This window comes from Equus asinus, chromosome 6 (genome assembly GCF_041296235.1).
Source record: "Equus asinus isolate D_3611 breed Donkey chromosome 6, EquAss-T2T_v2, whole genome shotgun sequence".
Classification (NCBI taxonomy): Eukaryota; Metazoa; Chordata; class Mammalia; order Perissodactyla; family Equidae; genus Equus; species Equus asinus.
The window spans coordinates 6,090,707-6,115,735 of NC_091795.1; the positions used below are offsets into that span (position 1 = coordinate 6,090,707).

At 39.2% G+C, this 25,029-nt stretch overlaps 1 protein-coding gene across 9 annotated transcripts in view; it reads right to left on the reverse strand.

Annotated features, from left to right (window-relative positions):
- LIMS1 (LIM zinc finger domain containing 1) overlaps window positions 1–25,029 on the reverse strand; it is a 158,399-nt gene that overhangs the window by 60,630 nt on the left and 72,740 nt on the right. The window contains exon 1 of one of the 9 annotated variants that reach the window (XM_014829945.3): window positions 3,113–3,378. The exons of 7 other annotated variants lie outside the window; for them this stretch is intronic. In XM_014829945.3, the coding sequence (XP_014685431.1) occupies window positions 3,113–3,219 (107 nt within the window). In that variant the 5' untranslated portion in view covers window positions 3,220–3,378. Of the gene's footprint in view, window positions 1–3,112; window positions 3,379–25,029 lie in introns of those variants that run through there. One more of the 9 variants, XM_070511507.1, reaches the window with a different exon arrangement.

Here is a 25,029-nt window from a genome sequence, read left to right on the forward strand (position 1 = left end):
TAGCTCATGGCCAGTTTTCCTCAAAAAAAAAAACAAATTCAGAGAAGAAAGAGCCAAAGCTCTGTAAAAGTATGAGGCTCTGAACAATTTCTGACCCACTGGACCAGGAGTGGATCTACTTCCCTCTTATGAATCCACTGCTTAAACTGGAAAGTCGCCCAGTTCTACCCAGGCTGTGAGGAGATGGCCATAAAGACTATCTGTGTGTCTTTACACAGCCTTTACGTGCAGAGTCTTTGTGTGTGCATGAGTATACATGCTTATTCAAATCCTTAACATTTAGCTTCATAAAGGAAAATTATTTCCAATTGGTTCTCAGGCATGTTAGATTCTAGCTAAAATTAAGGACATGTTCTAGAACTCAAGATGAAGGCCCCCAGGACACTTTCTAGTAGTAGTGACAATTACTATTTAAATAAGGTAAACTGCTCTAACATAACCCTCAAACACAGTGGATAAGGTTCCATTGTACAAGTTATACAAGTATAGCAAGTTTCAGGTTATGTTTAATATGTTAAATAAAAATCTACAAAGGCAGTGTTTTTCACACTACCTTTTACATGCTTCTATTTTTTAAACAATTTCAAGTTTGAAGCCAGAACTATTTTCATGACTATTACAGTGCTGTTTAAACACTTGTATTTTGTTTCAGAGCACAGTCTTTTATTTAAACTTAAAAGAAAAACGTTTTCTGGCAGTAAGCATAGCCCTTTTTAGTCTCTTATGATAGTTTTTCTGCTAGAGTCCATAAACATGCCAAGAAAATGAACACGTGACTGAGAAGGAATGAGAGTAGGAATGCATCTTGTGCAATACTTGAGACAGCATGAAAGACGTTTGACATCACATGTATTCAAAGTCAAACAACTGCTTGTAGGAAGAACATCTGTTGGTCACATTCGCTCTGCCAGAACCTAGGTGTCCCCTGAGGGGACAGACTGTCTCTCTTTCATCACTGCGGCTCTATTCAGCACACAGTAGGCACTCAACAAACATCAGTTGAATAACGCATGGAAGGCATTAACCCCACAGCACTGTTGACAAGATTAACAATACCCCGTCTCGCTACATTGGTGGTGAGGATCTTAGAGATGATAAACAATGCTCAATAATGGTAGTTATTTTTAGCCCCATTTTAAAGAAGAACAAATTGAAGTTTAACAAGATTACATAACTTGTCCAACTGAGTGGCACTGAAACGGGTGTGCCTAATTTCAAAGTCCCTACCCTTCTTGACTGCTATTAGCTAAGAAACCTGACTTAATACTAAAAACAGGCTTAGTATAAAACTAGGGGAAAAAACTCCTACCTCTGTAAATTGATAAAAAGTCCATGGAAAAGCAGACAGTTGCCTACTTTCCTTGCTAAGCTCTGCACTCTTGAAATAAGGAAAATGGTCACTCTGCATTAGGGGACAGCGAGATGGGAGAAACACTTCTTCTTATGGCCAGGAAACTACATAACCAGAATGGGTGGAAAAATATTTTCCCTTAACCCAATGAAACAAGCAATACTTAAGAACTACTCTTCTTCCTTTAAGTTAAACTTTAGACAAAAGAAAAAAATCTAGTTGTTTCAAAGGCTGTTATAACCACATAAATAACTACCCTCCTTAAGTACACAGGTAATTTTATTCACAGGTAATTTTGCTACGGTCTGAAAATAAGTAAAAGATGGCTGGTCTCGAACATTGTTTTACATGTCTTAATTTTTTAAAAAAAGGAAATTCCTTAGGATCCCAAGTCTGAAATTAAAACTGTTTTTGGTAACTTTCCACTGTTGGATCAAGAGTCGACTGGAGTTTACAACTAGATGTCGAGGTTGGAAGTCACTCCCAAGAGCCTCTCTAGTTGGCAAGAGAGAGCTCAACACTGTCAGCAAACCTCACCCTTAAAAATTATAACAACTCAAACTCTGAAGCTTCTAAATTCTGTTTAATCCAATCGATTCAAAGTCAATATACTAAACGTAGCTAAGAGACATGGGACATTGTAGGGAATAAATTCTAACGACGTTAGCATCAATAACAGTCCTTTAATGCTACTATTCTCTTCAAAAGGTAGTGAAAGAGTCAATAATTTTCAAATAAATGTTTTCCTTTCAAAGTACAGTTCCTGTAGTACAGCTGGCTATAAGAGAAACACAAATTTAACAGAAGTTTAAAAAACCTTCTTTGTCAATTTTTTCCCTGTCAAATTTACAGAATTTAAAATAAACTCTAAAAATGAATTTATAGGAAAAGAGCAACAGTACACAAATATAAATATCCCTCTGGCCATCTAACTGGACTATTCAAACACTTAAATCAAGAGTCTATAAACAAATGAAAATACTGTACAGAAAATGCAATAAAAAGAGAAGGAAGTCTCTCTTCACTGCAGCTTTCTGTCAGCACTAAAACAGGAACACTTCACCTCAGAAACAGAAAACCTAAACCCTTCACGGTTAACACAGTATTTTAACACACAGCTTAACGTTGCAGGGACTTTTTAGAACCTAAAATCTAAAAGAAATTTCAATAGATGTAACAAAAACTAAAATTGTGTTGTTTCAGGTAAATTAACTTTGATAACAAAAAACCTCTAACCTTTCTAGTTAAAATGGTCTCCAGATTTTGACGTCCTTCCTTCCTAGCTTACACTCAGTAGTTTCTCTGCATTCCTTCGTTAAATAGATTTCAATAATAAAGAATCCTCTATGAACTCCCCTGACCCCCACTCAAAACACCACAAACTACCCTCACCACCAAAAATCTAAGACAAATTCTTCACAGAAACATGTTCTAATAAGCTAAAGCAATCTATCTTTAAAATAAGGGGAAGAAAACAATTGTTTCCAGTTTTAAATATTACTCTGGTGATTATAAATTTTTAAAGATAAAACAACACTGCAGGTTTGGAGAAGAGCTAAAACAACTTACAGGATTTGTGAAGAAATGGGAAAAAGTTCTAGTTTTGCCCAATCAAGCGCAATCTTAGAACTATGTTCAGTCTTTAATTATAGACTGAGAGGTTCCTGGTGGAACGTCCTCACTGTGGCCTCCCCATTACTGCATCCAGTTAGGCATGAGCCTCGCTGCCATCGTTAGGTGCGACCATGACTCTGCACTCACCTTAGCTCTTCCTCCGGGAACCCATTTAGTCTCAAACTCTCAGGACGATCTCGTCGTCTTCTGTAGAGACCTGAATGTGAAAGCTCTTTAAGCTGTAATGCAGTCATACTTCTCTCTACACATCAATTCCTGACACTTTAAAGCATTTCTGCTGAGCAGTGTGGCTGCCAGGGCTCAGAAAGACAGTGTCCCTGCCACGGGACCTCAGCACACCTGACCCAGACTTAGAAACCTCTAGGCAGGCCGGCGCTGAGGCCCAGCTTCCTGTTTCTCGCTGGCACACGCCCTCCTCAGCAAGCCCTGGCGGCCTTATCTCTGAGCCTAGCACCTTGGAGGGGGGAGTTAGTGACCTGGGTTGCTCACATGTTTGCTAGTAAGCAAAATTTAATTGTTATGAATAATCATACCAATTCCTTTATAAATCTTTCCAGTATCATTCTGAATTAAAATTGGGCTAAAAAGCTCCAGCAAGCTAATGACCAAAGGAGGGTCCTGCCCTTTTTTATTTGCCAGGAAATCCACTAACACTTCACAAGCAGCTGTCAGTTAAAGAAGTGCCTGGTCATCATGAGCTCTTTGGGACATTTTCCTTAAAAAAAAAAAAAAAAAGGCACAATTCTAAGGGGAAGCAGTCCACTTCCTCCCTCCCACCACTCTTAAATCCTCTTTAGAAAGGAAGTGCCTTTGTCTTTTTTTCGCCCATTAAATATTACTCAAAAATTCATAACTGAAAGCAAAGTGGTTTCTTGTATCAATCTCCATTCAGTGATGTTCTAAATCTCTAACCACCCATTCTGAATAATCCTCATAAATGTGCACTCAGTTTAATCAACACTGTCTGCCTAAAGATGCTACCGGGGCCTATGCAGCCCTTGAATTTATCTGTGTATTGGATCCTAGACATGACAAAGTTAGGAAAGAGGTTTTGTTTTTCGGTGTGTGTGTGGGGTGTGGGTGAGTGTTTGCAAGGTGGGGTTGTAGATAATGGAGGACAGATAGCATGGTGTAAGTCCTTTATCATCCAGCTGTAAGTGATGATAGTATAACAGAAGGTGGGGTTCCAGCCTCCCATCTGATTCAGTCCCACTCAGTACCTATCACCACATCAGAAACACAGGCTAGATCCTTGGCAGGTTCTTAACCAGTAGATGACTTCAGGGTCCAGTAATTTCTCTCTGAGTAATTTGTATCAGCTTCTTTCCTTCCAGAATCCCCTCAACAACAAGAGCACAGAGAAATGGCTCTGAAACTTTTTTTTACAGCAAGAATTAAACAGTTAACATATTCTCCTCTCTAAAAGTATCTGTATTATAAATACAAACACTGAGGCGCTCACTGGGAAAGTGGGGTCTCTATCTCACTCCTGCACTCAGGACATGGAGATGGAGCTCCCCTCAGGGTAACCGTCACCCTGGTTCCATGGTCCCAACTGAAAACACACAACTTACAACAGCTGCCATCAAGCATAACACATATTTTTAAAGAAGTGGGAAAAATATTACTAATTTTGTTACTACACTACATTTAATTAGTGACGAAACATAAAAGAAATCCAGTGACAGATGTATCTCTCCCTCTGGAAGGATACACAAAGAACTGTTAAAACTGGGTGCCCTGGGGATGTTAACAGAAGAAAGCTTTTCTGTTACATACCACTTTATATCTTCTCAACTTTCAAAAAGAATAGAAATAATCCGGAAGATCTGCATATATCTTTTATACAAAGCCCTAGGATCCTACTGAGATGGAACATACAGAAAAGCTTAAAGTTTACAGTAATAGAAACATAAAATTAGGATTCCTAAAGTGTCTAATTCTCACATTTTTGTCATGACAAGCAAAAAACAAGTGAAGAGAGACAACCACCAACCTTTATTTTTTTTTCACTCTAGGCATCAAAACAGAATAGATGCCTGATGAATAAAATACAAATTAATCGTATGCACTGCAAACACAGAAGCCGCAACATTAAATATGCCTTGCTTCTTTAGAAAAATGTAAATAGGAGAGCTTGATTTTTAAAAGAGCTTTTAAGAAACTACTGCAGCGTGCTGACGAAGAAGAGGAACATGGTGGCCGTGAACTCGAGGTTCACAAGGCAGGAAACACCTAGTGGTGCAGGACAAATCCTGTATTTGATGAGTCTAAGGTTAAAAGGATGTGAACAGTAAGAAAAAAAAAGTTCCCAAGCTATATAATAAATAAAGTGAAACAATTCTTGCCCTCTGAATTTTAAAATAGCTGTGCTGACAAATAGCAATTTCAGTAAATCAATGCTTACATTCTAATGAAACTGTCACAACTGAGTAAAATTAGATTCTAGGGCTTTGGGCAAAGCTCTGTTACCAATTGTCTTTTCATTGAAAAGACGGTGACGGAGAGGAGAGGCTTCTTTTTCTCCCCAGCACCCTTCAGATGCGCACTGAGATCTTACTGTGCTGTATGCAGAACTAGGGAAAAGATCCACAGGCATGGCCAGGTACCTGCACAATTTCTGAGAGGGAAATTCACAAATCCTGCAAAATACACCACTGACTAGATCATGCTGCAGCCAGACTGCCAACCCCTCCCCTCACAACCAAATGATGCTCAGCATCATTGCCAGGGAGGGAGAACCCCGGAGCACACCCCTGGACCACATGGCAGGGCGCAACAGCCAGAGGAGGTCTCAGGTCTTCCTCTTTTTTCCTTTCCTACTTTCCCACAGAAACAGAGTTAGCAGTTGTGCTTGATTCTCAGATCAGGCCTATTTAAAATGAATTTCAAACTTCAAACAACTGTCTTAGCACGCTTTTTTTTTTTTTTAATAAATTCTGCAATTTTTATTTAATTTTGTTTATTTTTTGCTTTTTAAAGATTTTATTGTTTTCCTTTTTCTCCCCAAAGCCCCCCCAGTACATAGTTGTATATTCTTCGTTGTGGGTTCTTCTAGTTGTGGTTTGTGGGACGCTGCCTCAGTGTGGTTTGATGAGCCGTGCCATGTCCACGCCCAGGATTCGAACCAACGAAACACTGGGCCTCCTGCAGCGGAGTGCGCGAACTTAACCACTCAGCCACGGGGCCAGCCCCTGTCTTAGCATGCTTTTGATAGCAGAGAGGAAGGTGTATGTAAGTGCATTTTCAGTGGGTCTCTATCCAGGGAAATTTTTCATTTTAGCACTCTAAAAAATCTTTGAAGGCCCGTCTAACCTCCCATTTAATGCAGAATTCCCTTCTCCCACCCTCCCCATGGCCTCACTGCTATACAATATCCCTCACCTGGGGTTCTGCTTCTCCTTAGACACTACCAGTGACACAGCACTGACCGTCTCATAAACTCCAGGGGCTCCCACCCACCCACACGCCCAGTGGTTGTTACGTCTCTGTGCTGCCAGGCTAATCTCTAACCCAGTAGTTTTCTATCTTTTGGAGGGTCATGGAGAACCTTTTATGAATCTGATGGAAGTTAATGACTCTCAGAAAGTGCGTGCGAGCACAAAATTCTGTAACTATTTCAGGGACTTGATAAATCCTTCAGAATTCAACAGGTGGACTTTATCTTAGACCTTCCAATTTGTATTGATCTCCCCCTTCTCCAAAAACTCCAACATCACAGCGTGGGGCTTCTGACTTCCACTGTTCATGTAATACATATTTACTCAATGCCCTGCCCTGGGCCAGACACTATTTCAGAAGCACTCCTTCCATCTCCCCTTAATTTCTCTCAGCCTCCTAACTGATCTTTCAGTCACTGATTTTACCCTCTTCTAACCTATCCTCCAAATTCAAAGCATTCTTTTAAAATGTAAATTGATCACTTACTTATCCTGCTGAGAAACCCTTCAAGGGCTCCACTGCCACTGGCACCATCTGTGCCCTCTCCCCCACTAGCACTGGACTGAACTCCAGGCGGTTCCTTCCTGGACAGACTTGGCTTCCTCTCACCTCCTGGCCTTTCCACATGCAGCTGCCTGACTGGAAGGATCTCTGGCAGAACTAGCTCCTGGTCACCCCATTAGGACCCAATACAAGCACCATCTCTTATAAGAAGCCCTCCCAGACCCTCACCCGCAATCCCCTTTCTGTGAGCCCCAGAATGCCCCGTGCTTCCTCCTGTCATCATAATCACAGTCTCATGATAAGTTTTTTTTCACCCACTCTTCCCTTAGAATACAGCTCTTTGAGGGCAGTAATGTATCTAATTTATCATGTGTCTACAAGGCCAGGTATATGGTAGACATTTGCATTTGTTAAATAAGTTCTCTGGTTTAGTTGTTCAGCTATTGATTTTGAGAGCCTAATCACTTTACAATGTTACACTTGAGATTAAAGCTCTAGAGTTTTGGAAAAAAATATGGGGGGGGCATTTAATACTCAACATTTAATACTAAACATTACCTAAATGAGATTTTTAAAAGGTGCATCCATTCCACAGTTTCGGAAATTTTTACTTTCTTGGTGACACTATGAAAACTCAGAAGCTTTTCATATTTGTAGAGTTGAACAGTACCTTCTACAAGTATAAACACCTTCCATATGGGATAAGAATAAAAAAATTAGCCTAGATTTTTCTCTATACCTGACATAGTCCAGTTTTTAGCATACTTGGTCCAAGTAACTCCTTCAGGCACTGGAGGGTAAAGAAATCTAATTAAACATCAAGCCTCTAAAATTGATCATTAGTGTAACTCAATTGTCAATCCTTTCTCCAATACAGAGCTAAGACAGCTGCAAACTGGCTTCCAAGGCAGACTTATAGTAACTAGGCCTCATTAGCAATATCTTTATACTAGCTACTAAAGGCCTGTAAACTGGTCAAACAGCTGTACATTTCCAGGCCATTAATTTCCTTGTGTAACGCAGTAATAGAAGAATTTTATGTTTTGCAATTAACTTTGAACTTAATGGAAATGAATCCTTTTTTAGTTTAAATTTTATCTCATGAATAATCATTTATAGGGGAAAGCAAACTTTCTCTAATAAAGCAAGAATATCCTTCCTCACTATTTCCAACACATTCATCTCCTAAACATTTATTCTCCAGCCATGCTATCTTCCTAAATGAGGCCTCTCAAGAGTGTTCTGGGTTATCAATATGAAGGAAGGACACAGTGTTGAAAACAGATCTGCTGCAATAGATATGCCATTGTGAGTAGGTTTAAGTTCAACCTAACCAGAGCAGAGAGTATGAGAAGGCAGAATCCACTATCCAGAAAAAGTCCAGAATCAGAAAAAAAATCACCAAAAATATGGTTACATTCATAAGTAGATGATACTGCAACTGTCTTTTAGCCCTTCTGAATTTTTTCCTTAATCAGCCTCTCTGTAACTCTGACACATCCAAGTGGACAGGTTGAACTATCATCAAAAGCTCGTGAGAACTTGACTGTATCATTCTGAGTCAGAAACATACAGAAGTCTCACAACCAGCAACATGGGGTCATCTACAGTCTTCTGTTAAGACAACTGAAGAATGTTCTCAAAAGCCACTGTCACAATAGGGCAAGTTTTCCTGGCATATTTAAAAAGAATTTAGAATGAAATTTCAAGTAACCTATCCCATTCCACATTTTTAAGGGGCTCAGGGAGAGTACAAGGTAAGTTGGTGTGAGGGTATGAGAGGGAAAGGAGAAGACATTTGGCCGAGAGCCCCACGTTTGCCAGTGTTCTTGCTGTGGCTGGCATATAGGCAGAGAGGAAGTCATTTCACTATCAAAGTCCTCAATTTTTCCATTTGGAAACAAGCGGCCAAATCAGATGATCTCAACAGTCTTTTCCTCAGATCAAAATGACTTGATTTTAAGAAAGGACCTGTGTAACACGGTGTGCCAACGTTGACTAGACTCCCTGATATAGCGCACTTTATTTCTTAACCATTGCGTTAGTCAGAAATCCCATTTCTGAATAAAATAGGAACACAAGGTCAGGATTCATACACTCAGCCACTCAGTAAACATTTCCTAAAGGCCTAACATGTGCCAGGCCCTCAGAGCAGTCTTTGAACGTTTCCTGATCATCACTCCCCTGTTCACTTCCTCTGGGGTCAGAAGAGCTGCTCCAAAGATAACAGTCATATAGGATATAAAATACCACAAAAAAGGCACATGACACCCAGCCCCAACACACACCTGCTACAAGAACAGAGAGCCCTCCTCAACAGAGCACTGAAGTCACAGGGAAGGAACAAGGCAACAGGGTTTGCAGGAGAACTGTGCTTTTCCTCCTTGAGGGTAACCGAGAATGTATCTCATTTGACATAGTAAACATGTTTTTGGAAAACTGCATATAAAGTTAAACTTTTGTAAATAGAGTAATTTTTAATTCTCAAAAGAAATTTGTTTTATTTTATTTTATTTTTTATTAATGTTATGATAGATTACAACCTTGTGAGATTTCAGTTGTACATTATTGTTAGTCATGTTGTGGGTACACCACTTTCCCCTTTGTGCCCTCCCCCCACCCCCCCTTTCCCCTGGTAACCACGGATCAGATCTCCTTGTCAATATGTTAACTTCCACCTATGAGTGGAGTCATATAGAGTTCGTCTTTCTCTGACTGGCTTATTTCGCTTAACATAATACCCTCGAGGTCCATCCACGTTGCTGCGAATGGGCCAATTTTGTCTTTTTCTATGGCTGAGTACTATTCCATTGTGTATATATACCATCTTCTTTATCCAATCATCAGTTTCTGGGCATGTAGGTTGGTTCCCCGTCTTGGCTATTGTAAATAATGCTGCGATGAACATAGGGGTGCAAGGGACTCTTGGGATTTCTGATTTCAGGTTCTTAGGATAGATACCCAGTAATGGTATGGCTGAAAAGAAATTTGTTTTATAAGGAACTCTAGTGATAATATTTTTTAAGAGAGAACTTTTCTATAAATCCAGATTTTCACATAATTTGACTTAAAATTTATGATTTTACATAACATTTCTATAAATATTGTTTATACTCATTCTACCTGCCCACCTTATAGCCTATCTGTATCTGTTGAGCATATTTCTAAACTAAACCCCTATTTTTAAAAATCCAATGAGTGGGTACTTGTGTGTGAGAGGAGAAAAGAAACAGTTATTTTCACATTCCAAGACAGGCAGAGTCACAAGCCAGCAATTCTGATCTTCTGAGCACCCGGAAAAACAAACATCGTTCTTCTCCCTGCCCTGGTATTCAAGAGGTGTGTCCTAAAACGTACAGTTCCTGCCCCACTCCACTCCAGGGCTCCTTATTACAGTTAGCACTGTCAACACAGACACTTCAAAACTGTTTTCACCAGGTTATCAAACTACTCCCTAGGTTCTGTGTAAAGTCTCATCTTAAAGGCAACAACATCAAAAAGAGCTGTGTTGCCTCATTTCTGATATCAGTATCATCCCTTTATTGACCACTTTTTTCTCCCTCAGATAAAAGTTCAGTGCAATGACAAAAATAAGATTTAAAATTTTAAGAAAGCTCTAAAGACATAATTATTTCAATAAGGACATTAACATCTCCTATATAGTTGTATGGTTCCAGAGCAATTGATGGCAACTGAAAATGATAATGTAGACATCTATTTGACATGAAATGTATTCATGATACACTGTTAAGTGAGAAAAGACTATAGGACACTATATACTATATGATTCCATTTCACATGAAAGACCACATAAGTATATACCACATATGTGTACATCCATACATCAGAGAGTCTGGAAGAATATATACCAAAATATCTTTGGTTGGTAAAATTTGAAAAAGTTAAAAATTAGTTTTTCTTTTGGATTATCCATATTTTCTAATTTTTATACAATGGACAAACATAGTTCTATAATAAGGAAAGTAAAATTTTAAAGCTTAAAATAAGTGACAAGAACAAAAATTAAGTGAAGATACATTATTGCATCTTCCAGGGGATTCACAAGCTAATCAGGAAGAAAGGGCACCCCTCAAACCTCAGTGTACATAATCAAATACTGATGCCTCCCGACAGAGGGTTGGATGTGAGCAGGATCTAGACAGGGAAGGATTTGGGAAGAGAGAGAGGAGAGGAGGGTGGAGGGTACTCCAGATGAAGGAAACCTCAGTGTGATGTGCCTGACAGAGAAGTGTCAAGGGGACGATGAGACTGGCAGGGTAGTGGACCTTCCAAGGCAGGACTACAGCTTTCAAGTTGATAGGAAAAAGCCTGTAAGTCACGTGCAGAGGGTCTGTTGCTGCTAAAGTGGGAGAAGAGGGTCCAGCTGAGGTCTCAAAGGACAGGGGAAGGACAGACACAGACAACATTACAACAGGACTGGCACGTAGGACTCAGGAGGAGGGTACAGAAGAACACACTGTGCACTCCCCATTCCATCATTCCACTCACCTGTGCTCAGTGAGCTGCAACACGCGGCGGCTCTGCTCTAAGCACTACAGATCCAGCGTCCAGGTGCAGCCTTCAGCCCAGTGGAGGATACTGGTGCCAACCACATCATCACACACACCAAAGAACAGGGTGCCATGAGAATGCTTATAGCAGGGTGGGGGAGGGATAGCAGGGAAATGTTTGCTCAAACAGAAACACTGGATCTGATGATAACCCAAACCTGAGGGAGGAGTAGGCACTAAAGGAGAAAGGGTCCGAGGTGTGGGGGCATTGGTGGAGGAGTGACCAGCTTGTGCAAAGACCCAGAGGCAGGAGGAATGAAGTCTGACCATGTGGTTGAAGGGAAGAGTTGGGAGGCGAAATTGAAGCTGGGTACCTGAGGGTTACTGGAGATATTCAGTAAGAACATGATTGCCTTTTGACCTTGTTCCCAATATAGACATAGATGAATCTTGTCAGTTTGCTGTTTTCTTGTTTAACTTGAGGGATGACTTGGGTCTCAAGGATTTGTGAGTTTCTTATGCAGAAGAAAGAGAATGCACTGGGGAGGCTGCGATCACCAGATGGCTGGCCCCCAGCAGCCACTGCAGATTGCCCAGGGACTTATTGGAGTGACTGTTTGTTTCTCCGAAGCTCCTCCTGCCAAGCCCGTTAACTCCTCAAAACCCCCTGTTTTCCGCTCTTCTTAAGGCAGATTTGATCAAACCCAAGCTCCCACCTTCTCATCTTGGCCAACTGGAACGGGGCCTTTCTCCATCTCCAAGCACCGATGTCTCAGGGCTGCACATCGGGCACACAAACTTGAGATTGAGAGGTTTGGTATCAAGATGAGATTAGAGAGACAGCTACTGGAATGTTTCAAAGGGCTTTGTAATTTTTATCCTAAGAGCGAGAGGAAGGCACTGTACTGTTAAACAGGGAACTGACAAGATTGAATCTGTTTCACAAAGACCCTCTCACAGCAGCATCAGGAGGACAGATATTAAGGGGCAAGTGAGGATGAAGATGGAGGCAGACCTGTTAAGAGCCTCTGTAGCAGTCCAGGGAAGAGAGAAGAGCTGGCGCGACAGCGGTGACCATGGAAACAGAGAAGAAGTGGTGTGAAAGATATGCCTAAAGTATAACAGAGGAGCCAGGGTGTCAGGCTAGACACAGAGAGGAAGGGAGGGAGGCAGCAAGCACCGACATGGTTAACATTTTCTCCCCCAGTGTGTTACTGACAATGTAACAAAACCGACCTGGTGAAGTACAGCACAAGCTGTACCTGATGCTGCCTTCATCTTTAATCTTGTCTACAGAAAGGCAGGCATTTTAAACCTACTTTGAATCCAATAAAATAGTTTTCAAAGAGTATTTACAAAAGAAAAAGCTGGGACACAAAAATGTTCACCTCACACTATTACAAAGTTCAAAGCCTTTTGATTATTTATCTAATATAATTATTACTGACAACAACAGAAGTTTGAGTGTCTACTAAGCACACTATGTATACGATCTCATTTGATTTCCACCTCAATCCTATGAGGCATGCATCATTACTATTTCCATTTTGCAGACGAGGTAACTGAGTCTTAAAGCAGTTAAATGTCTTGACCAAGCAATGCAACCAACAAGGGAGAGTGTGCATCCAAACCCAGGTTTATTTGACTCAAATGTTCCTGTTTTGGCCACTACCTACACTGTCTCTGGGTCCTACAACACTCTCTCCCCCAGATCATCAAAAGGTTCACTCTGACAAACCTAACTCAGGAGCATGGCAGGCACAGGACAGAGAGGACAACTCTCTGCCTACAAACACAAAGTAGAAAGAGACTGAACCAAAGCCACCTCGGCCAGCCCATACTTTCCATCCCCAAAAATGAACCAGAAGGATCTAGCTATGTTCTAGAGGGATATTGTGAATGGGCAGCCAGAAGGTGTTAGAAGGAGACCCGTGGTTCTACTCTTGTATAACTCCTACTAATACAGATCTCCCTCTTCGGCTAATTTTCTCCTATAGGTCTGGAAGCAAAAGCCAGTGAAAGAAAGGAGTTAAATTGGTGATCTTCAATTTAACTGAGTTCCTGGATTGCTTAGAGGTCTTTAGGTCCAAATTACCAATTCTGTCCTACTCCCTGTCAGAAAACACGTTAATATTTAGTGTTTCCAAGAGTTATGAAAAAAAGGGCAAAGATTCTAAAGAAAACAGATTTTCTTTATCATAGCAACTCTGCTGAAACTAAGCATATTGTTAACCAGCAACAGGGGAGGCACTGGAAGCAAATGAGACAACAGACCTTAGGAGGGCATGGGTGTATGAAGAGGCACTGAGAATGTGACCAAACCAATTTCAGTTCCTTTGATAACACTTCTTACCACAAACAAATTTTAGAGTTTAAGCCATACAAACAGCCACTTGCTCATACAACCTTATGCAAAGCAAGGCTGTAAAGAAGGCGATTCTAAAACATAAAACAAACCAATCACTATGAGAGACTAATAAAAAAACAAAGTATGCAGTTTCATCCTCCAATCCTGATCTTAAGAAATGCCTGCCAAAGCAAAGGACCTATTTCCAAGGCAAATGCAAGAAAATATCTATGCATAATTTTTTCCCCAGGGGACTCAGTTTCTTCCCTGAGGCTCACTATGATTTAGGAAATAATACCTATAACAAGATCTAAGTTTACTGAGCACTGACCATGTGTCACTATTTTGAGCATTCTGCATGTACTTATCAAAGGTATTTTTTGCAATGATTCAATAAGTAAGCAATATTATTATTTTCATTTTAAAGATGATGAAACTGATGTAGTAATATAAGTAATTTGTCCAAGATCATACAGTTATTACATGAGTGAGAATTTGAAACCTAGCCTAATGCTTGGTTTTAGCCACGCTTTTTTTAAAAAATTTTTTATTGAGTTAATGATAGGTTACAATCTTGTGAAATTTCAGTTGTACATTATTGTTTGTCAGTCGTGTCGTAGGTGCACCCCTTCACCCTTTGTGCCCACCCCCAACCCCCCCTTTCCCCTGGTAGCCACTAATCTGTTCTCTTTGTCCACATGTTTAAATTCCTCATATGAGTGGAGTCATACAGAGATTGTCCTTCTCTATCTGGCTTATTGCACTTAACATAATTCCCTCAAGGTCCATCCATGTTGTTGCAAATGGGACGATTTTGTTCCTTTTTATGGCTCAGTAGTATTCCATTGTGAGTGTGTGTGTGTGTGTGTGTGTATATATATACACACACACACACATACCACATCTTCTTTATCCAATCATCTGTTGATGGGCACTCAGGTTGCTTCCACGTCTTGGCTATTGTAAATAATGTTGCAGTGAACACTGGGGGGCATAGGACATTTGGAATTGCTGACTTCAAGCTCTCTGGATAGATACCCAGTAGTGGGATAGCTGGGTCGTATGGTAGTTCTATTTTTAATTTTTTGAGGAATCTCCATATTGTTTTCCATAGTGGCTGCACCAGTTTGCATTTCCACCAGCAGTGGATGAGGGTTCCTTTTTCTCTGCAACCTAACATTTGTTACTATTAGTTTTAGATATTTTTGTCATTCTAATGAGTGTAAGGTGATCTTAGTGTAGTGTTGATTTGCATTTCCCTGATGATCAGGGATGATGAACATCTTTTCATGTGCCTATTGGCCATCCATATATCTTCTTTGGAGAAATGTCTGTTCACGTCTCCTGCCCATTTTTTGATCGGGTTGATTTTTTGTTGTTGAGTTGTGTGAGTTCTTTATATATTATGGATATTAACTCTTTGTCAGAAGTATTACTTGCAAATATTTTTTCCCAGTTAGTGGGTTGTTTTTTTGTTTCAATCCTGTTTTCATTTGCCTTGAAGAAGCTCTTTAGTCTGATGAAGTCCCATTTGTTTATTCTTTCTATTGTTTCCCTTCTCTGAGAAGACACGGTGTCCGAAAAGATCCTTTTAATACTGATGTCAAAGAGTGTACTGCCTACGTTTTCTTCTAGAAGCCTTATGGTTTCAGGTCTCACCTTTGGGTCTTTGATCCACTTTGAGTTTATTTTGGTGAATGGTGAGAAAGAACGGTCAATTTTCATTCTTTTCCATGTGGCTTTCCAGTTTTTCCAGCACCATTTGTTGAAAAGCCTGTCCTTTCTCCATTGTATGCCCTAAGCTCCTTTGTCGAAGATTAGCTGTCCACAGATATGTGGTTTTATTTCTGGGCTTTCAATTCTATTCCATTGATCTGTGCACCTGTTTTTGTACCAGTACCATGCTGCTTTGATTACTGTAGCTTTGCAGTATGTTTTGAAGTCAGGGATTGTGATGCCTCCCGTTTTGTTCTTTTTCCTCAGGATAGCTTTAGCAATTCAGAGTCTTTTGTTGCCCCATACAAATTTTAGGATTCTTTGTTCTAATTCTGTAAAGAACGTCATTGGGATTCTGATTGGGATAGTGTTGAATCTGTAGATTGCTTTAGGTAGAATGGACATTTTAACTAGGTTTATTCTTCCGATCCATGTACATGGAATGTCTTTCCATCTCTTTATGTCGTCATCTATTTCTTTCAGAACAGCCTTGTAATTTTCACTGTATAGGTCTTTCATTTCCTTAGTTAAATTCACCCCAAGGTATTTTATTGTTTTTGTAGCGATTGTGAATGGCATTGTGTTCTTGAGTCCTTTTTCTGTTAGTTCGTTATTAGAGTATAGAAATACTACTGATTTACGCAAATTGATTTTATACCCTGCAACTTTGCTGTAGTTGTTGATTACTTCGAAAAGTTTTCCAATGGATTCTTTGGGGTGTTCTACACATAAGATCATGTCGTCTGCAAACAGTGAGAGTTTTTCTTCCCTCCCTATTTGGATTTCTTTTATTCCTTTTTCTCGCCTAATTGCCCTGGTCAGGACCTCTAGTACTATCTTAAATAAGAGTGGTGATAGAGGGCATCCTTGTCTTGTTCCTGTTTTCAGGGGGATGGCACTCAGTTTTTGCCCATTGAGTATGATGTCGGTTGTGGGTTGTCATATATGGCCTTGATTATGTTGAGGTAGTTCCCTTGTATCCCCATTTTGCTCAGAGTTTTTATCAGAAACGGCTGTTGGATCTTGTGAAATGCTTTCTCTGAATCTATTGAGATGATCATGTGGTTTTTATTCCTCACTTTGTTGATGTGGTGTATCACGTTGATTGATTTGTGGATGTTGAACCATCCCTGTGTCCCTGGTATGAATCCCACTTGATCGTGATGTATGATCCTTCTGATGAATTGCTGAATTCAGGTTGCCAAAATTTTGTTGATAATTTTTGCATCTATGTTCATCAGCGATATTGGCCTGTAGTTCTCTTTTTTCGTGGTGTCCTTGTCAGGTTTTGGTATCAGCGTGATGTTGGCCTCATAGAATGTGTTAGGAAGTGTTCCATCCTCCCCAATTTTTTGGAATAGCTTGAAAAGGATAGGTATTAAATCCTCTCTGAAAGTTTGGTAGTATTCCCCAGGAAAGCCATCTGGTCCTGGGGTTTTGTTCTTTGGGATGCTTTTGGTTGCTGTTTCAGTCTCTTTCCTTGTGACTGGTCTGTTCAAATTGTCTGCTTCTTCTTGAGTGAGCTTTGGGAGATTGTAGGAGTCCAAGAATTTATCGATTTCCTCTAGGTTATCTATTTTGTTGGCATATAGTTTTTCTTAGTATTCTCTTATAATCTGTTGTTTTTCCTCAGAGTCTGTTGTTATTTCTCCTCTTTCATTTCTGATTTTGTTTATTTGAGCTTTCTCCCTTTTTTTCTTTGTAAGTCTGGCTAGGGGTTTGTCCATTTTATTTATCTTCTCAAAGAACAAGTTCTTTGTTTCATTGATCCTTTCTACTGCCATTTTTGTTTCAGTAGCATTTATTTCTGCTGTGATTTTTAGTATTTCTCTCCTTCTGCTGACTTTGGGCTTTGTTTGTTCTTCCTTCTCTAATTCAGTTAGGTGTAGTTTAAGATTGCTTATTTGGGATTTTTCTTGTTTGTTAAGATGTGCCTGTATTGCAATGAATTTATCTCTTAATACAGTTTTGCTGTATCCCATATGGGTTGGTATGGCATGTTATCATTTTCATTTGTCTCCAGGTATTTTTTGATTTCTTCTTTAATTTCTTCAATGATCCATTGCTTGTTCAACAGCATATTGTTTAGTCTCCACATCCTTGTGCCTTTCTCAGCTTTTTTCTTGTAATTAATTTCTAGCTTTATAGCATTATGATCGGAGAAGATGCTTGTTATTATTTCAATTTTTTTAACTTTGTAGAGGCTTGCCTTGTTTCCCAACATATGGTCTATCCTTGAGAATGTTCCATGAGCACTTGAGAAGAATGTGTCTTCTGCTGTTTTTGGATGAAGTGCTCTATATATTTCTATTAAGTCCAACTGTTTTAGCTTTTCATTTAGCTCCACTGTTTCCTTGCTGATTTTCTGTCTTGATGATCTGTCCATTGATGTGAGTGAGGTGTTGAGGTCCCCTACTAGTATCGTGTTATTTTTGATATCTTCTTTTAGGTTTGGTAATAGTCGCTTTATGAACTTTGCTGCTCCTGTGCTGGGTGCATAGATATTTATAAGCATTATTTCTTCTTGATGAAGTGTCCCTTTGATATTATATATTGTCCCTCTGTGTCTCTCTTTACCTGCCTTATTTTGAAGTCTGTCTTGTCTGATATAAGTATTGTGATATCTGCTTTCTTTTGTTTGTTATTAGCTTGGAGTATTGTCTTCCACCCCTTCACTCTGAGCCTGTTTGTCCTTGGGGCTGAGGTGTGTTTCCTGGAGGCAACAGATTGTTGGATCTTGTTCTTTAATCCATTTTGCTACTCTGTGTCTTTTTATTGGAGAGTTCAATCCGTTTACATTGAGGGTGATGATTGATGCATGAGGGCTTAATGCTGTCATTCTGTCACTCATTATCCAGTTTTCCTTTGTTTCTCATCCTGTGTGTTTTAGCCTACCCACTGACTTCTGCAATTTCTTATACTGGGTTTCTTAGATTTTTCCTTATTTATGGTTTGTGTCTCTGTTCTATTTTTTAGTTTAGTGGCTACCCTGAAGTTTGTATTCAGAATCTTGTGTACAATATATAATCCATTTTCTGGTGGTCTCTTACTTACTTGGCCTAGCCTGATTTAGTCTCTTTCCTCTTCACCTCCTAAATTATTATTTTCATGTCTTATTCCAACTCGTGTTGTGAGTTTGTGGTTAGAGTGATAAGATCACCTTTGCTTTGGTGGTTTCCTTCCCTCTACCCTAATGCTATAGTTGAATATTTGCTATCCTATTCTGATTCTATCTATTTGTCTCCCTACTCTGTGATTTCTGACCCCTTTCTCCTTTTTTTCTTTTTTCAGGTGTTAGAGCCTTCTTGAGGATTTCTTGTTGGAAGTTTTTTTTTTACAAAGACCCTTAGCTTTTGTTTGTCTCGAAAAGATTTAATTTCTCCCTCACACCTGAAGGATATTTTTGCTGGATAGAGTATTTTTGGCTGGAGATTTTTATCCTTTACAGTTTTGAATACGTCATTCCATTCTCTCCTAGCTTGTAAGGTTTCTGTAGAGAAATCCGCTGAAAGTCTGATACGAGTTCTTTTGTAGATTATTTTCTTCTGTCTTGCTGCCCTGAGTATTGTCATTCATTTTTGCCATTTTTACTACTATATGCCTTGCAGTAGGTCTTTTTACATTGAGAAATCTAGGAGATCTGAAAGCTTCCTCCACACACATTTCACCCTCAATCCCTAGATTTGGGAAATGTTCTTCTATTATTTCTTTGAGCACTCCTGTTCCATTTTCCTTTTCCACACCCTCAAGAATTCCGATAATTCTTAAATTGGATTTTCTCATTGAATTTCTCTGAGATTTTCTTCATTGTTTTTAATTCATAGTTCTCTTTCTTCCTCTGTCTGGAGCCATTCAGCCTGTCTATCTTCGATTATGCTAATTTGCTCCTCTATGATATCTACACATGCATTCACGGAATCCATATTCTGTTTTATCTGATCCATTGTATTTTTCATCTCTAGTATTTCTGATTGACTCTTCTTTATAATTTCAATCTCTTTCGTGAAGTAACTCCAGAACTCGTTGACTTGTTTCTCTATATTTCCCTTTACCTCATTGAGTTTTTTGATGATAGCTACTCTAAACTCATTTTCACTTAGTTTACCTATTTCCAAGTCCTCAGGCCTTAATTCTGTGTTTTTATTGCTTTCCTTCTGGTCTGGAGCTTTCATAAATTGCTGGATGGTAGAGGAGCGGTTTTTGCACATGATGCTAGTATTCGGTTGCAGTTACAGCCTGTCACCACTAGATGGGGGTCGAAAGCCACGCATTCTGAGCCCTCCGCCTTCAGCCACGATGGCAGCGTGCAGCACAGGTCGGGGGAGGAGGGGCACTTTCTCTCACGCGCGGACCTGGATTGGATCAGCTCTTGCTTTCCGGTCTCCCGGGGCCCTGGTTTGATGGGGTCCCCGCACACACGAAAGCTTTCCCCCATTAGAGGGTTTCCACTGCACAGGTGGTGGGAGTCCTGGATGATCCTGTGGACACATGGCCCCTCCCCCGCTCCTTCCCTCACCCGCAGCAGCGATCCCAGTCTCTAGGGGAAGGAGTGAAGTTCTCTCTTACCCTGGTCCAGCTCCTCCAAGGGCAGCTCCCGCCTCTCTGCCCTCCATCGTTTGGCTGCTGTGGGTCTCTGATTATTAGAATTATTGGTTGAAATTCAGTTGCTCGTGTTTTGGTTGTAGTTTGGAGGGGACAGAGTCCCAGGTGAGCCCACCTCACCATGTTGCTGACGTCACTGCCTTAGGCCATGCTTTTAACCATTAAACTGTACTACTTCTTAGCTCAAAAAAGGTTATTTTTCTCAGTAGAACAGAGCTTATGATCAGAAATTATTTTAAAATTCAACCAAGGCTAAACACAACCTGGTATACTGGATTGGATGCTAGAATAGAAAAAAGATATTTTGAGGGTAGTGTAACAAGAGAGGAAACTGGGTGAAGGGTATTACGGGGATTCTCTGAAATCTTTATCTTTGCAACTTTTCTATAAATCTAAAATTACTCCAAAATAAAGTTTATTTTAAAAATTCAAAACTATAATTCTACATGATAACAGAGCTGGTATCTCTAACAAGTGATGACAGGAGAGAAAGACAGGGAAAGGATTTTCCTCCAAATTAAGAGAGATTTAAGAGACATAACAATCACTGTATTATTAAAGTATGGACTTTGTTTAGATCCCAGTTCAAACAAATCAACTGCAGAAGGATGTTCTTGGGACAAATGGGAAAATCTTATTATGGACTGGGAAGGAGGTGACGTCAAAGAATAATCACTCATTTTGTTAGATGTGATAATACCATGTGGTTATACAAGAAAATGTCCATATTATCAGAGACCAAGTCTGAAATAATTTGAGATGAAATACCCTAATGTCTGGGATTTGCTTTTAAATGCTTAAGTAAATTAAGAGAGAAAAAAGACCTCGAATAGCCAAAGCAATCTTGAGAAAGAAGAACAAAGCTGGAGGCATCATGCTCCATGATTTCAAACTATATTACAAAGCTACAGCAATTAAAGCAGCATGGTATTGGCTTTAAATCAGACATACAGGTCAATGGAACAGAATAGAGAGCCAAGAAATAAACCCATGCATATATGGTCACTTAATTTATGACAAAGGAGCCAAGAATATACAATGGGAAAAGGAAAGTCTCTTCAATAAATGGTGCTGGGGAAACTAGACAGCCACATGCAAAAAAAGAAACTGAACCCTTATCTTACACCATACACAAAAACTAACTGAAAAATAGATTAAAGACTTGAACATAAGACCTGAAACCATAAAACTCCCCAAAGTAAACACGGGCTGTAAACAACCTGACATTGGTCTTGGTGATGATCTTTTGGATTTGACATCAAAAGCAAAGGCTTCATTCTTTTTGTTGCAATTGTAAATGGGATTGTATTCCTAATTTTTTTTTCTGCTACTTCGTTGTTAGTGTATAGAAACACAATTGATTTTTGTATGTTGATTTTGTATCCTGTCACTTGACTGTATTCATTTATTATTTCTAAAAGTTTTATCATGGATTCTTTAGGGTTTTCTATATATAAAATCATGTTGTCTGCAAAGAGTGACACTTTCACTTCTTTTCCAATTTGGATCCCTTTTATTTATTTTTCTTGCCTGATTCCGCTGGCTAGGACTTTCAATACTATGTTAAATAACAGGGGTGAAAGTGGCATCCTTGTCTGGTTCCTGTTCTTAGAGGGATAGCTTTCAGTTCTTCTCCGGTGAGAATGATATTTGCTGTGGGTTTGTCATAAAATACCTAGGAATAAACTTAACCAAAGAGGTGAAAGATCTGTACACCGAAAACTATAAAACATTGTTGAAAGAAACTGAAGAAGACACAAAGAAATGGAAAGATATTCCGTGCTCTTGGATTGGAAGAATTAACATCATTAAAATGTCCATACTTCCTAAAGCAATCTATGGATTCAACTCAATCCCTATCAAAGTTCCAACAACATTTTTCACAGAAATAGAACAAAGAATCCTAAAATTTATATGGAACAACAAAAGACCCCGAATAGCCAAAGGGTTCCTGAGAGAAAAGAACAAAGCTGGAGGTATCACACTCCCTGATTTCAAAATATACTAAAAGACACAGTAACCAAAACAGCATGGTACTGACACAAAAACAGACACACAGATCAATGGAACAGAATCCAGAGCCCAGAAATGAATCCACACATTTATGGACAGCTAATATTCTACAACAGAGACAAGAGCATACAATGGAGAAAGGAGTCTCTTCAATAAATGGTGTTGGGAAAACTGGACAGCCACAAGCAAAAGAATGAAAGTAGACCATTATCTTACACCATGCACAAAAATCAACTCAAAATGGATTAAAGACTTGAAGGTAAGACCCAAAACCATGAAAATTCTAGAAGAAAACATAGGTAGTATGTGCTTTGACATCAGTCTTAGCAGCATATTTTCAAGTACCATGTCTGACCGGGCAAGGGAAACAAAAGAAAAAATGAACATGAAACTAAAAAGCTTCTGCACAGCAAAGGAAATCATCAACAAAATGAAAAGACAATCTAACAACTGGGAGAAGATATTTGCAAACCATGTATCAGATAAGGGGTTAGTATCCCAAATATACAAAGAGCTCATCCATCTCAACAACAAAAAAACCAACAACCCAATTAAAAAATGGGCAGAAAAATCTGAACAGAGATTTCTCCAAAGAAGATATATGGATGGCCAACAGGCATATGGAAAGATGCTCAACATCATTAGCTATGAGGGAAATGCAAATCAATACTACAATGAGGTATCACCTCACTCTGGTCAGAATGGCTATAATTAATAAGACAGGAAACAACAAGTGTTGGAGAGGATGTGGAGAGAAGGGAACCCTCGTACACTGCTGGTGGGAGTGCAAACTGCTGCAGCCACTATGGAAAACAGTATGGAGTATCTGCAGGAAATTAAGAATAGATCTCTCATATGATCCAGCTATTCCACTGCTGGGTATTTATCCAAAGAACTTGAAAACACAAATGCATAAAGATACATGTATCCTATGTTCATTGCAGCATTATTCACAATAGCCAAGACTTGGAAGCAACCTAGGTGCCCATCAAGGGACGAATGGATAAAGAAGATGTGGTATACATACACAATGGAATACTACTCAGCCATAAGAAATGATGAAATCTGGCCATGTGTGACAACATGGATGGACCTTGAGGGTATTATGCTAAGTGAAATAAATCAGAGGGAGAAAGTCAAATACCATTACGATCTCACTCATAAGGAGAAGATAAAAATAATGATGAACAATCACATAGCAACAGAGATTGGATTGGTGGTTACCATAGGGGAAGGGGGGAGGGGGAAGGCAAAAGGGGTGATTAGGCACATGTGTGGTGATGGACTATAATTAGTTTTTGGGTGGTGAACATGATGTAATCCACACAGAATTCAAAATATATTACAATGTACATCTGAAAGCTATATAATGTTATAATCCAACGTTACTGCAATTTAAAAAAAGAAAGAAAAGGCTTCAAAATAAAAATAAATAAGCGGGACTACCATAAACAAAAAAGCCATCAATAAATTTATTGATGGCACAGCAAGCCATCAATAAAATGAAAAGACAACCTAGGGAATGGAAGGAAATATTTGCAAACCATATATCTAATAAGGGGTTAATATTCAAAATACATAAAGAACTCATACAACTCAACAGCAAAGAAACAAACAATCTGATTAACAAATAGGCAGAGGAACTGAATAGATATTTTTCCAGAGGAGACATACAGATGGTCAATAGGTACATGAAAAGGTGCTCAACATCACTAATCATCAAAATCACAATGACGTTCTACCTCACACCCCTTAGAATGGCTATTATCAGAAAGACAGATAATAAGTATTGGCAAGGATGTGGAGAAAAGGCAATCCTTGTGCACTGCTGGTGGAAATGTAAATTGGCATAGCCACTATGGAAAGCTGTATGGAGATTCCTCAAAAAATTAAACATAGAGCTCCCAGATGATGCAGCAATTCCACTTCTGGGTACTTATCCAAAGGAAATGAAAACACTGACTCAAAAAGATATCTGCAGCCCCATGTTCACTGCAACACTATTTATATAGCCAAGACATGGAACCAACCTGTGTCCATCAATGGATGAATGGATAAAGAAAATGTGGTCTGCATATGTATATGTACACACAGACACACACACAGGAATATTATTCAGCCATAAAAAAAGAATGAAATCTTGCCATCTGCAACAACATGAATGGACCTTGAGGGTGTTAATGCTAAGTGAGATAAGTCAAACAGAGAAAGACAAATATTGTACGATATCACTTATATGTGGAATCTCTAAAAAAAACACAACTGAACATATAGATACAGAGAACAGATTGGTGGTTGTCAGAGGCAGGATCTGGGTGAAATGGGTGAAGGTGGTCAGAAGGTACAAACTTCCAGTTATAAAATAAATAAGTCATGAGAATGTAATGTACAGCATGGTGACTATAGTTAATACTACTACTTGCATATCTGAAGATTGTTAAGAGAGCAAATCTTAACTATTCTTATCACAAGAGAAAAAAATTTGTAACTATGGTGACAGCTGTTAACTAGACTTATTGTGACGATCATTTTGCAATATATACAAATATTGAATCATTATGTTGTACACTTGAAACTAGTATATGTCAATTATATCTCAATTTAAAAAAGATAAAAGGATATATGAAGCAAATATGGCAATATAACAAAGTCTGAGTAATGAGCTACAGATTCATTTCTTCCATTTTTATATTAGATCATCTTCATAATAAAATTTTTTTAAGTTAAAAAAAATGTCAACCAATGGGGATGAAAACAAATGTGACTTCCTTGAAGTCAGAACACAATACCCTGATACCAGCAACAAAAATAGCACAGCATGCAATGACAGGACAAGAGGAGGTCTGGGGCAGGATTCCCAGGTTTACTGAGTACTTCTTCTAATGAGGACTCTGAGGATGTCACATCTG